The following is a 12014-nucleotide window of genomic DNA, read 5'->3' on the forward strand; positions in this document are numbered from 1 at the left end:
ACATGTACAACAGCTAACAAGGACTGGGCGTTAACCTGACTACATATACAACAGCTAACAAGGACTGGGAGTTAACCTGACTACACATACAACAGCTGACAAGGACTAGGCGCTAACCTGACTACATGTACAACAGCTAACAAGGACTGGGAGTTAACCTGACTACACATACAACAGCTGACAAGGACTAGGCGCTAACCTGACTACAGATACAACAGCTAACAAGGACTGGGCGTTAACCTGACTACATGTTCAACTGCTAACAAGGACTGGGAGTTAACCTGACTACACATACAACAGCTGGCAAAGGACTAGGCGCTAACCTGACTACATGTACAACAGCTAACAAGGACTGGGAGTTAACCTGACTACACATACAACAGCTGACAAGGACTAGGCGCTAACCTGACTACAGATACAACAGCTAACAAGGACTGGGAGTTAACCTGACTACATGTACAACAGCTAACAAGGACTGGGAGTTAACCTGACTACATGTACAACAGCTAACAAGGACTGGGCGTTAACCTGACTACACATACACCAGCTAACAAGGACTGGGCATTTACCTGACTACACATACAACAGCTAACAAGGACTGGGCGTTAACCTGACTACATGTACAACAGCTAACAAGGACTGGGTGTTAACCTGACTACATGTACAACAGCTAACAAGGACTGGGCGTTAACCTGACTACAAATACAACAGCTGGCAAGGACTGGGCGTTAACCTGACTACATGTACAACAGCTAACAAGGACTGGGAGTTAACCAGACTACACATACAACAGCTGACAAGGACTGGGCGTTAACCTGACTACATATACAACAGCTAAGAAAAAGGACTTGGCGTTTACCTGACTACATGTACAACAGCTAACAAGGACTATGCGGTAACCTGACTACACATACAACAGCTAAGAAGTAGTGGGAGTTAACCTGACTACACATACAACAGCTAAGGAGGACTAGGAGTTAACCTGGTGTCAACAGCTAACAATATCGTCCAATATTGTGGTATACCTGTGACGTGGTCGACTCAATATTTAGAGCTACCTGTGACGTGGTCCAATCAGTATAGAAGACTACCTGTGACGTGGTCCAGTCAGTATAGAGAGCTACATGTTACGTGGTTAAGTCAGTATTGAGGGCTACCTGTGACGTGTCCAGTCAGTATTGTGGGGTACCTGTGACATGTCCAGTCAGTATTGTGGGGTACCTGTGACGTGTCTAGTCAGTATTGTGGGCTACCTGTGACGTGTCCAGACAGTATTGTGGGCTACCTGTGACGTGTCCAGTCAGTATTGTGGGCAACCTGTGATGTGTCCAGTCAGTACTGTGGGGTACCTGTGACGTGTCCAGTCAGTATTGTGGGGTACCTGTGACGTGTCCAGTCAGTATTGTGGGGTACCTGTGACGTGTCCAGTCAGTATTGTGGGGTACCTGTGATGTGGTCCAGTCAGTATTGAGAGCTACCTGTGACGTGTCTAGTCAGTATTGTGGGGTACCTGTGACGTGTCCAGTCAGTATTGTAGGGTACCTGTGATGTGGTCAAGTCAGTATTGAGAGCTACCTGTGACGTGTCTAGTCAGTATTGTGGGCTACCTGTGACGTGTCCAGTCAGTATTGTGGGGTACCTGTGATGTGTCCAGTCAGTATTGAGAGCTACCTGTGACGTGGTCCAGTCAGTATTGTGGGCTACCTGTGACGTGTCCAGTCAGTATTGTGGGGTACCTGTGACGTGTCCAGTCAGTTTTGTGGGGTACCTGTGATGTGGTCCAGTCAGTATTGAGAGCTACCTGTGACGTGTCTAGTCAGTATTGTGGGGTACCTGTGACGTGTCCAGTCAGTATTGTGGGGTACCTGTGACGTGTCCAGGCAGTATTGTGGGGTACCTGTGACGTGTCCAGTCAGTATTGTGGGCTACCTGTGACGTGTCTAGTCAGTATTGTGGGGTACCTGTGACGTGTCTAGTCAGTATTGTGGGGTACCTGTGACGTGGTCCAGTCAGTTTTGTGGGGTACCTGTGATGTGTCTAGTCAGTATTGTGGGGTACCTGTGACGTGTCAATTCAGTATTGAGAGCTACCTGTGACGTGGTCCAGTCAGTATTGTGGGGTACCTGTGATGTGTCCAGCCAGTATTGAGAGCTACCTGTGACGTGGTCCAGACAGTATTGTGGGGTACTTGTGACAGGGTCCAGTCAGTATTGTGGGGTACCTGTGACGTGTCCAGTCAGTATTGTGGGGTACCTGTGACGTGTCCAGTCAGTATTGTGGGGTACCTGTGACGTGTCCAGTCAGTATTGTGGGGTTCTTGTGACGTGGTCCAGTCAGTATTGTGGGATACCTGTGACATGGTCCAGTCAGTATTGTGGGGTACCTGTGACGTGTCCAGTCAGCATTGTGGGGTACCTGTGACGTGTCCAGTCAGTATTGTGGGGTACCTGTGACGTGTCCAGTCAGTATTGTGGGGTACCTGTGACGTGTCCAGTCAGTATTGTGGGGTACCTGTGACGTGTCCAGTCAGTACTGTGGGATACCTGTGACAGGGTCCAGTCAGTATTGTGGGGTACCTGTGACGTGTCTAGTCAGTATTGTTGGGTACCTGTATTTCGTGGAGGGTGATAGAGATGGTGTCCCCCTGCCGCAGCTGATGAGACTTGAGTAAGTCAAGCTTCTTGTTGTAGTTCTTTAGTTTCACCTGGTCTGGAACAACCACGGCAGGACCCGGAAACACCTGGACCAGGGCGCCTGATGTCTCGTTCTGTCTGGAAACAAACACAGGAGACTGTTGCCACCACACACACATTGCTATCTGGTGGGGAGAACACCAGTGGGGAGAACACAAGTGGGGAGAACATAAGTGGGGAGAACACAAGTTGGGAGAATACCAGTGGGGAGAACACAAGTGGGGAGAACACAATTTGAGAGAACACAAGTGGGGAGAACACCAGTGGGGAGAACACAAGTTGAGAGAACACCAGTGGGGAGAACACCAGTGGGGAGAACACCAGTGGGGAGAACACAATTTGATAGAACACAAGTGGGGAGAACACCAGTGGGGAGAATACAAGTTGAGAGAACACAAGTGGGGAGAACACCAGTGGGGAGAACACCAGTGGGGAGAACATCAGTGGGGAGAACAAAAGTTGGGAGAACACCAGTGGGGAGAACACCAGTGGGGAGAACATAGTGTGGAGAACACAAGTGGGGAGAACACCAGTGGGGAGAACACCAGTGGGGAGAACACCAGTGGGGAGAACACAAGTGGGGAGAACACAATTTGAGAGAACACAAGTGGGGAGAACACCAGTGGGGAGAACACAAGTTGAGAGAACACAAGTGGGGAGAACACCAGTGGGGAGAACACCAGTGGGGAGAACACCAGTGGGGAGAACACCAGTGGGGAGAACACCAGTGGGGAGAACATCAGTGGGGAGAACACAAGTTGGGAGAACACCAGTGGGGAGAACACCAGTGGGGAGAACATAGTGTTGAGAACACAAGTGGGGAGAACACCAGTGGGGAGAACACAAGTGGGGAGAACACCAGTGGGGAGAACACAATTTGATAGAACACAAGTGGGGAGAACACCAGTGGGGAGAACACAAGTTGAGAGAACACAAGTGGGGAGAACACAAGTGGGAAGAACACAAGTGGGGAGAACACCAGTGGGGAGAACACAAGTGGGGAGAACACCAGTGGGGAGAACATAAGTGGGGAGAACACCAGTGGGGAGAACACAAGTGGGGAGAACACCAGTGGGGAGAACATCAGTGGGGAGAACACAAGTTGGGAGAACACCAGTGGGGAGAACATAGTGTTGAGAACACAAGTGGGGAGAACACCAGTGGGGAGAACACAAGTTGGGAGAACACCAGTGGGGAGAACACCAGTGGGGAGAACACCAGTGGGGAGAACACAAGTGGGGAGAACATCAGTGGGGAGAACACAAGTGGGGAGAACATAAGTGGGGAGAACATCAGTGGGGAGAACACCAGTGGGGAGAACATCAGTGGAGAGAACATAGTGTGGAGAACACAAGTGTGGAGAACACCAGTGGGGAGAATATAAGTGGGGAGAACACCAGTTGGGAGAACACCAGTGGGGAGAACACCAGTGGGGAGAACACCAGTGGGGAGAACACAAGTTGGGAGAACACAAGTGGGGAGAACACAAGTGGGGAGAACACCAGTGGGGAGAACACAAGTGGGGAGAACATCAGTGGGGAGAACACCAGTGGGGAGAACACAAGTGGGGAGAACACCAGTGGGGAGAACACCAGTGGGGAGAACACAATTTGAGAGACACAAGTGGGGAGAACACCAGTGGGGAGAACACAAGTTGGGAGAACACAAGTGGGGAGAACATAAGTGGGGAGAACACAAGTGGGGAGAACATAAGTGGGGAGAACACAAGTGGGGAGAACATCAGTGGGGAGAACACCAGTGGGGAGAACATAAGTGGGGAGAACACCAGTGGGGAGAACACAATTTGAGAGAACACAAGTGGGGAGAACATCAGTGGGGAGAACATAAGTGTGGAGAACACCAGTGGGGAGAACATAGTGTGGAGAACAAAAGTGGGGAGAACACAAGTGGGGAGAACACCAGTGGGGAGAACACAAGTTGGGAGAACACAAGTGGGGAGAACACCAGTGGGGAGAACACCAGTGAGGAGAACATCAGTGGGGAGAACACCAGTGGGGAGAACACAAGTGGGGAGAACACAATTTTGAGAGAACACCAGTGGGGATAACATAGTGGGGAGAACATCAGTGGGGAGAACACCAGCGGGGAGAACATAGTGGGGAGAACATATTGTGGAGAACACAAGTAGGGAGAACACAAGTGGGGAGAACACCAGTGGGGAGAACACCAGTGGGGAGAACACCAGTGGGGAGAACACCAGTGGGGAGAACATCAGTGGGGAGAACACCAGTGGGGAGAACACAAGTGGGGAGAACACCAGTGGGGAGAACACCAGTGGGGAGAACACAATTTGAGAGACACAAGTGGGGAGAACACCAGTGGGGAGAACACAAGTTGGGAGAACACAAGTGGGGAGAACATAAGTGGGGAGAACACAAGTGGGGAGAACATAAGTGGGGAGAACACAAGTGGGGAGAACATCAGTGGGGAGAACACCAGTGGGGAGAACATAAGTGGGGAGAACACCAGTGGGGAGAACACAATTTGAGAGAACACAAGTGGGGAGAACATCAGTGGGGAGAACATAAGTGTGGAGAACACCAGTGGGGAGAACACCAGTGGGGAGAACATAGTGTGGAGAACAAAAGTGGGGAGAACACAAGTGGGGAGAACACCAGTGGGGAGAACACAAGTTGGGAGAACACAAGTGGGGAGAACACCAGTGGGGAGAACACCAGTGAGGAGAACATCAGTGGGGAGAACACCAGTGGGGAGAACACAAGTGGGGAGAACACAATTTTGAGAGAACACCAGTGGGGATAACATAGTGGGGAGAACATCAGTGGGGAGAACACCAGCGGGGAGAACATAGTGGGGAGAACATATTGTGGAGAACACAAGTAGGGAGAACACAAGTGGGGAGAACACCAGTGGGGAGAACACCAGTGGGGAGAACACCAGTGGGGAGAACATAAGTGGGGAGAACACAAGTGGGGAGAACACAAGTGGGGAGAACACCAGTAGGGAGAACACCAGTGGGGAGAACACCAGTGGGGAGAACATAAGTGGGGAGAACACAAGTGGGGAGAACACAAGTGGGGAGAACATCAGTGGGGAGAACATAAGTGTGGAGAACACCAGTGGGGAGAACACAAGTGGGGAGAACATAGTGTGGAGAACAAAAGTGGGGAGAACACAAGTGGGGAGAACACAAATGGGGAGAACACCAGTGGGGAGAACACAATTTGAGAGAACACAAGTGGGGAGAACACCAGTGGGGAGAACACAAGTGGGGAGAACACAATTTGAGAGAACACCAGTGGGGAGAACATAGTGGGGAGAACACAAGTAGGGAGAACACCAGTGGGGAGAACACAAGTGTGGAGAACATCAGTGGGGAGAACACCAGTGGGGAGAACACCAGTGGGGAGAACATCAGTGGGGAGAACACAATTTGAGAGAAGACAAGTGGGGAGAACACAAGTCGGGAGAACATCAGTGGGGAGAACACCAGTGGGGAGAACACAACTGGGGAGAACACTACGGGCACTCAGTAACACTGCCATATGCTTACATCACTTTCCTCGGGCTCCTTACAGAAATGGCTGGGATGAATTCATGAGTGCTACTGTAAAGACACTATTACTGGAATAATCAATGTAAAGTTTAGGATAGAACAGAGGGCATAGATGGATAGAAAAAAATGTTTCCTAAATACTAGTCACTGATCATGATCTCACAAGGAAATGAAACTTTCCTCAAATCAAGTGAGGTATTGTTACATGGTAGACAGGAAGCCTCACCACGCAAACAATGCAGGGATTAATATGTCAGTGTCCACTGACCCATGCCAATCCACTACTAAAGAGAGTGTTGGCTTACTTCTTGAGGCAGATGGGATCTCCTCCGATCTGGAGACTGATACAGTCCACCTGGTTGTACATCACACCGTCCAGCGGAACCACATCGGTCAACTCCGTCTTGTCCCCCTGGGAAACCTCACAACATGGACGCAGCAACGTCCGTAGTGTCTGGAACATACACCAATAACACGGTTTATATAAACATGTACAGTCCTCTGTATGTACAGCCACCTGTATGTACTGTATGTACAGCCACCTGTATGTACAGTCCTCTGTATATACAGCCATCTGTATGTACTGTATGTACAGCCACCTGTATGTACAGTCCTCTGTATGTACAGCCATCTGTATGTACTGTATGTACAGCCACCTGTATGTACAGTCCTCTGTATGTACAGCCATCTGTATGTACAGCCATCTGTATGTACAGCCATCTGTATGTACAGTCATCTGTATGTACTGTATGTACAGCCATCTGTTTGTACTGTATGTACAGCCATCTGTATGTACTGTATGTACAGTCATCGGTATGTACTGTATGTACAGCCATCTGTATGTACAGCCATCTGTATGTACAGTCATCTGTATGTACAGCCATCTGTTTGTACTGTATGTACAGCCATCTGTATGTACTGTATGTACAGTCATCGGTATGTACTGTATGTACAGCCATCTGTATGTACTGTACACCAATTTTCCACCTTTGTTTTCTTATGACTATAGTAGTTCTTACAGGTACATATGTTCTCTGCCTCATAGCATTTATTCACCTGATGCAGGAGTAAGCATATGCTCTGAAATGTTGTGTTCCTCATAATAAAGAAGTTGACATCCATATATTCTCTTCCTTAACCATCTGTATGTCTTTATGTATGAAGGTGAGCTACAGTGGATATTTACATGTTAACATCAAATGCAATTTCATTTCGATCTAACATTTCATTCCAACACATACCTCTCTGCAACCTCTGTCAGTGTCTCACACATGTCTCAGATGTATACGAAATGAGCACCAGTGATGGGCATATATGATACAGTGACCCCTCACTATTGCACCCTTCCATAACAGCTAACTAGGTAACTAGGTTATGTATTGCTCGCAAAATGTATGTATATTTTTAAGTTTTACACAGACACGGTTTTATTGTTGTTTATTTTTCATTTGTACTAAAGGGTTCTCATTTCATAATCTATCACTCTGTACTGTGTACTGTTGTGTTGGTCACTTACCGCTTACAATAAACCACTGTTCATCAATTATTTGGACCCCAAAGGTGGCAAGGGATCCCTGTATTTCCAATACTGTAAGGACATCACCAATGGGAGGACTGACAACTGGGATATGTGAAAAAATGGAACATGCCATCACAGGCTCTAGTAGCAAAATACATGACATATCCATGACCATGTCCAACAGTCCCCTTCACCATTTGACCGACTTACCCACAGATGCTGGGCGCACCTCCTACAGATTCCACAAGACTTGCAGCCAGTCACTTTAGTCCCGCACTCACACTGCCGCAGGTACTGTCCCATGATGCCGTTGTACTTGCACTCTGACCCCAGGTCACAGCAAAGGTTACAGAGGGTGCAGATGCTCTGGATGGTCTCAGCATCAGACATCCTCCACTCGTGTTTACATCCGACAGAAGTATTGGCTGCAAGGCAAGGTTCAGAACTCAGCACAAGATGCTCATATTCTCGCATGTTCCCCTCTGTCATTCATCACCAAGATAGTGAAACGTCTTGTCAACTTACCAAACCAGTGAGGCACATCTTCCTGAATGATTGGAAGCAGCCCACAGCTTTCAAGATGGCTGTCGATGACGTCTGCTAGGATACAGAACACGTTCCAGGTGTATTCTTCAACATGGTAGCGGGTGTCATCATTGATTGGGCCAACATCAGAGTCTGGCACGAAACACTTGGACTCTATGGTCAGAGCATCCACTGGAACAAGGTAAAGAAAGATGGGCATATACACAAATACTTGGACTCTATGGTCAGAGCATCCACTGGAACAAGGTACAGAAAGATGGGCATATACACAAATACTTGGACTCTATGGTCAGAGCATCCACTGGAACAAGGTAAAGAAAGATGGGCATATACACAAATACTTGGACTCTATGGTCAGAGTACCACTGGAACAAGATACAGAAATATGACCATATACACAAATATACTCAACAACAACAGTTCCTGTGACACAAATATTTTAGTGTATTTTCAAGTAAAGTTTGGTTTTCAATATTGTAGTACATGTATGGAATCAAGTCACAAAAACGCAACTGCTACAGAAAAGCATGCATTCCATGCAAAAGTTGACTTTTATGGAAGCCCCATGCATATACACAAATATTTAATTTTAGGGTCAGGGCATCCACTGGAACAAGACAATGTAGGATAGGCAGATAAACACATGGATTCTCCATCTCAATTCCCCCTGACAGGGTAGGATGCTACTAACCGGCCTTCTCCACGGTGTGCTTCACAATGGTTGTCTGAACAGCTCCACTCTGGAAAACTCCTCCCTCTTTCATCATCAGTTGGAGTCGAGAGAACTGCGAGCACAGCGTCACCAACGCAGTCAGGAGCCCAGTCGGCATCCCCATCCCAAATTTGTACGTCCTCCACATCAACACACTGTCTGCAGGTCTCTTGCCCTTGGCCCAGTAGTCAGACTAGAGAACAGGAATGTTTAGAACACATGGAGGACAATAGGACTTGACCAGTCACAGTATATGTAGGACCAGAGGACAGGAACACTCACAGTATATGTAGGACCAGAGGACAGGAACAATCACAGTATATGTAGTACCAGAGGACTTGACCAGTCACAGTATATGTAGTACCAGAGGACTTGACCAGTCACAGTATATGTAGGACCAGAGGACATGAACAATCACAGTATATGTAGTACTAGAGAACAGGACCAATCACAGTTTATGCAGGACTAGAGAACAGAACAATCACAGTTTATGCAGGACTAGAGAACAGGACCAGTCACAGTTTATGCAGGACTAGAAAACAGGACCAGTCACAGTTTATGTAGGACTAGAAAACAGGACCAATCACAGTTAATGTAGGACTAGAAAACAGGACCAGTCACACACACTATCAGGGTTATACAGAGTGTAACTACACACAATATCAGGGTTATACAGACTATAACTACACACAATATCAGGGTTATACAGGGTGTAACTACACACAATATCAGGGTTATACAGAGTGTAACTACACACACTATCAGGGTTATACAGAGTGTAACTACACACAATATCAGGGTTATACAGAGTGTAACTACACACAATATCAGGGTTATACAGAGTGTAACTACACACAATATCAGGGTTATACAGAGTGTAACTACACACACTATCAGGGTTATACAGAGTGTAACTACACACAATATCAGGGTTATACAGAGTGTAACTACACACAATATCAGGGTTATACAGAGTGTAACTACACACACTATCAGGGTTATACAGAGTGTAACTACACACAATATCAGGGTTATACAGAGTGTAACTACACACAATATCAGGGTTATACAGAGTGTAACTACACACAATATCAGGGTTATACAAGGTGTAACTACACACAATATCAGGGTTATACAGAGTGTAACTACACACAATATCAGGGTTATACAGGGTGTAACTACACACAATATCAGGGTTATACAGGGTGTAACTACACACAATATCAGGGTTATACAGAGTGTAACTACACACAATATCAGGGTTATACAGAGTGTAACTACACACACTATCAGGGTTATACAGAGTGTAACTACACACAATATCAGGGTTATACAGGGTGTAACTACACACAATATCAGGGTTATACAGAGTGTAACTACACACAATATCAGGGTTATACAAGGTGTAACTACACACAATATCAGGGTTATACAGAGTGTAACTACACACAATATCAGGGTTATACAGGGTGTAACTACACACAATATCAGGGTTATACAGGGTGTAACTACACACAATATCAGGGTTATACAGTGTCTATTTGTCCACTCGCAGGGACAGTGAAACCATCTGGCTACTAACCATGTTTGTGTTGCCCATAGCAACATGCTGTGTGAGGGTGAAGAGATGTGAAGGGTCTGACGGGTCTGTCCTCAAACACGGAACTCGGAGCAGACCCATCTGCAGCAGTAGGTGTTTCAACACACTTGTCTGTGGAGAAAAGTATGCAATTTAACAACAACAAGGTCATTACAAGGTCACAACAAGGTCACAACAAGGATCTGGTTCAGTCACAAATGAAGCTCAAGGGCATATGGTGGTTATTCTGTGTTAATGGTGGCACATGGTCCTGTGTACAAGTCACAGATCAGGTGAAGCTACGCAGGGAGTAGTTGGATGGGTGACTGCATTGACTCTTGAGAGCCCCATACTGAAGCACATATAACACCTGTGGTGTCTCCATAGGCAGGGGGCTTTTACTTCTAAATATGCCTCTGGTCACCCAGCAGTGAATGGATACCCGGAAAGATGAGATGATATTGTGACTGTTTACCTTCTGGCGTCTCACGGGCAGCTTGGGTTGTATACTCCCCATGGAGCTGAGAATGAACATTGAGTGTACACTGATCCATTAACTGGTGAGGTGAGGTGAAAAGGGGGTTTAACGTTGCGTCCACTATTATTGCACTTATATAGCCATGTGCATGTACGCGTGTGTGTTTGTGTGGCTGCTTGTACTAGTCCGGACTGATGCTGATTTATAGTGCTATCTCACTGAGATATCATGCCACAGTTTAACATGAATACCCCACTCAGACACCATATACTGACTCCGAGCCGACCAGTCCATGTTTTAGCCCCTTAATGCCGAGCGCCAGACAGGGTAACAACAAGTACCATCTTTTAACATCTTTTGGTATGACGTGGTCGGGGATCGAACCCTGGACCTTCCGCTCTCCGGGCGGACGCTCTACCACCAGACCACGGAGGCGGTCCAATCCATTAACTGTGTTAATAATAACGTAAAGATCCGTGAGCAGCCATGCTGGAACTCTACATATATTATTACTATTATGATGAATGTCAACAAGACTTGTGGTGTGACCTGAACTGGACACCCTACCTGTTCCTTGTCCATTTCTCTTGCTGATGTGATGGTGTTTTCTTCCCACAGCAGAGTTGCCTCCCCTACTACCACTGCCCGCTTGTCTGGACAGCCCCCGTCCACAGATGCCACTCGGTCAAACATCTTCTGGAGAAACCCTCTGTCCACAGCAAACTCTACACAGTTGAACTTGACATGGAGCAATTGGCCCTGCAACAATGAACCATGTGTGTCTGTTGAGTGTATTGCTATGCAGGTGTCAATAGAGTGCATTGCTGTGTAGGTGTCAGTACTGTGCATTGCTGTGGAGGTATTCATGTGTGTCAGTAGAGTGTTTTGCTGTCCGGATATTCATGTGTGTCAATAGAGAGTATTGCTGTCCGGGTATTCATGTGTGTCA

The 12014-nt window shown here is 47.2% G+C and overlaps 1 protein-coding gene across 1 annotated transcript in view; it reads right to left on the bottom strand.

Moving 5' to 3' along the window:
- The window catches only part of LOC124123864, a 123667-nt gene that overhangs the window by 62915 nt on the left and 48738 nt on the right, over nucleotides 1–12014 (bottom strand). Inside the window, exons 21-27 of the mRNA XM_048393213.1 lie at nucleotides 11633–11824; nucleotides 10591–10719; nucleotides 8988–9201; nucleotides 8276–8467; nucleotides 7961–8175; nucleotides 6537–6685; nucleotides 2609–2771 (exon numbers count right to left, since the gene is read on the bottom strand). Of these exons, the coding sequence (XP_048249170.1) occupies nucleotides 2609–2771; nucleotides 6537–6685; nucleotides 7961–8175; nucleotides 8276–8467; nucleotides 8988–9201; nucleotides 10591–10719; nucleotides 11633–11824 (1254 nt within the window). The remainder of the gene's footprint in view (nucleotides 1–2608; nucleotides 2772–6536; nucleotides 6686–7960; nucleotides 8176–8275; nucleotides 8468–8987; nucleotides 9202–10590; nucleotides 10720–11632; nucleotides 11825–12014) is intronic.

This window comes from Haliotis rufescens, unplaced genomic scaffold (genome assembly GCF_023055435.1).
Source record: "Haliotis rufescens isolate VD_foot unplaced genomic scaffold, xgHalRufe1.0.p SCAF_118, whole genome shotgun sequence".
NCBI classification, from domain to species: Eukaryota; Metazoa; Mollusca; class Gastropoda; order Lepetellida; family Haliotidae; genus Haliotis; species Haliotis rufescens.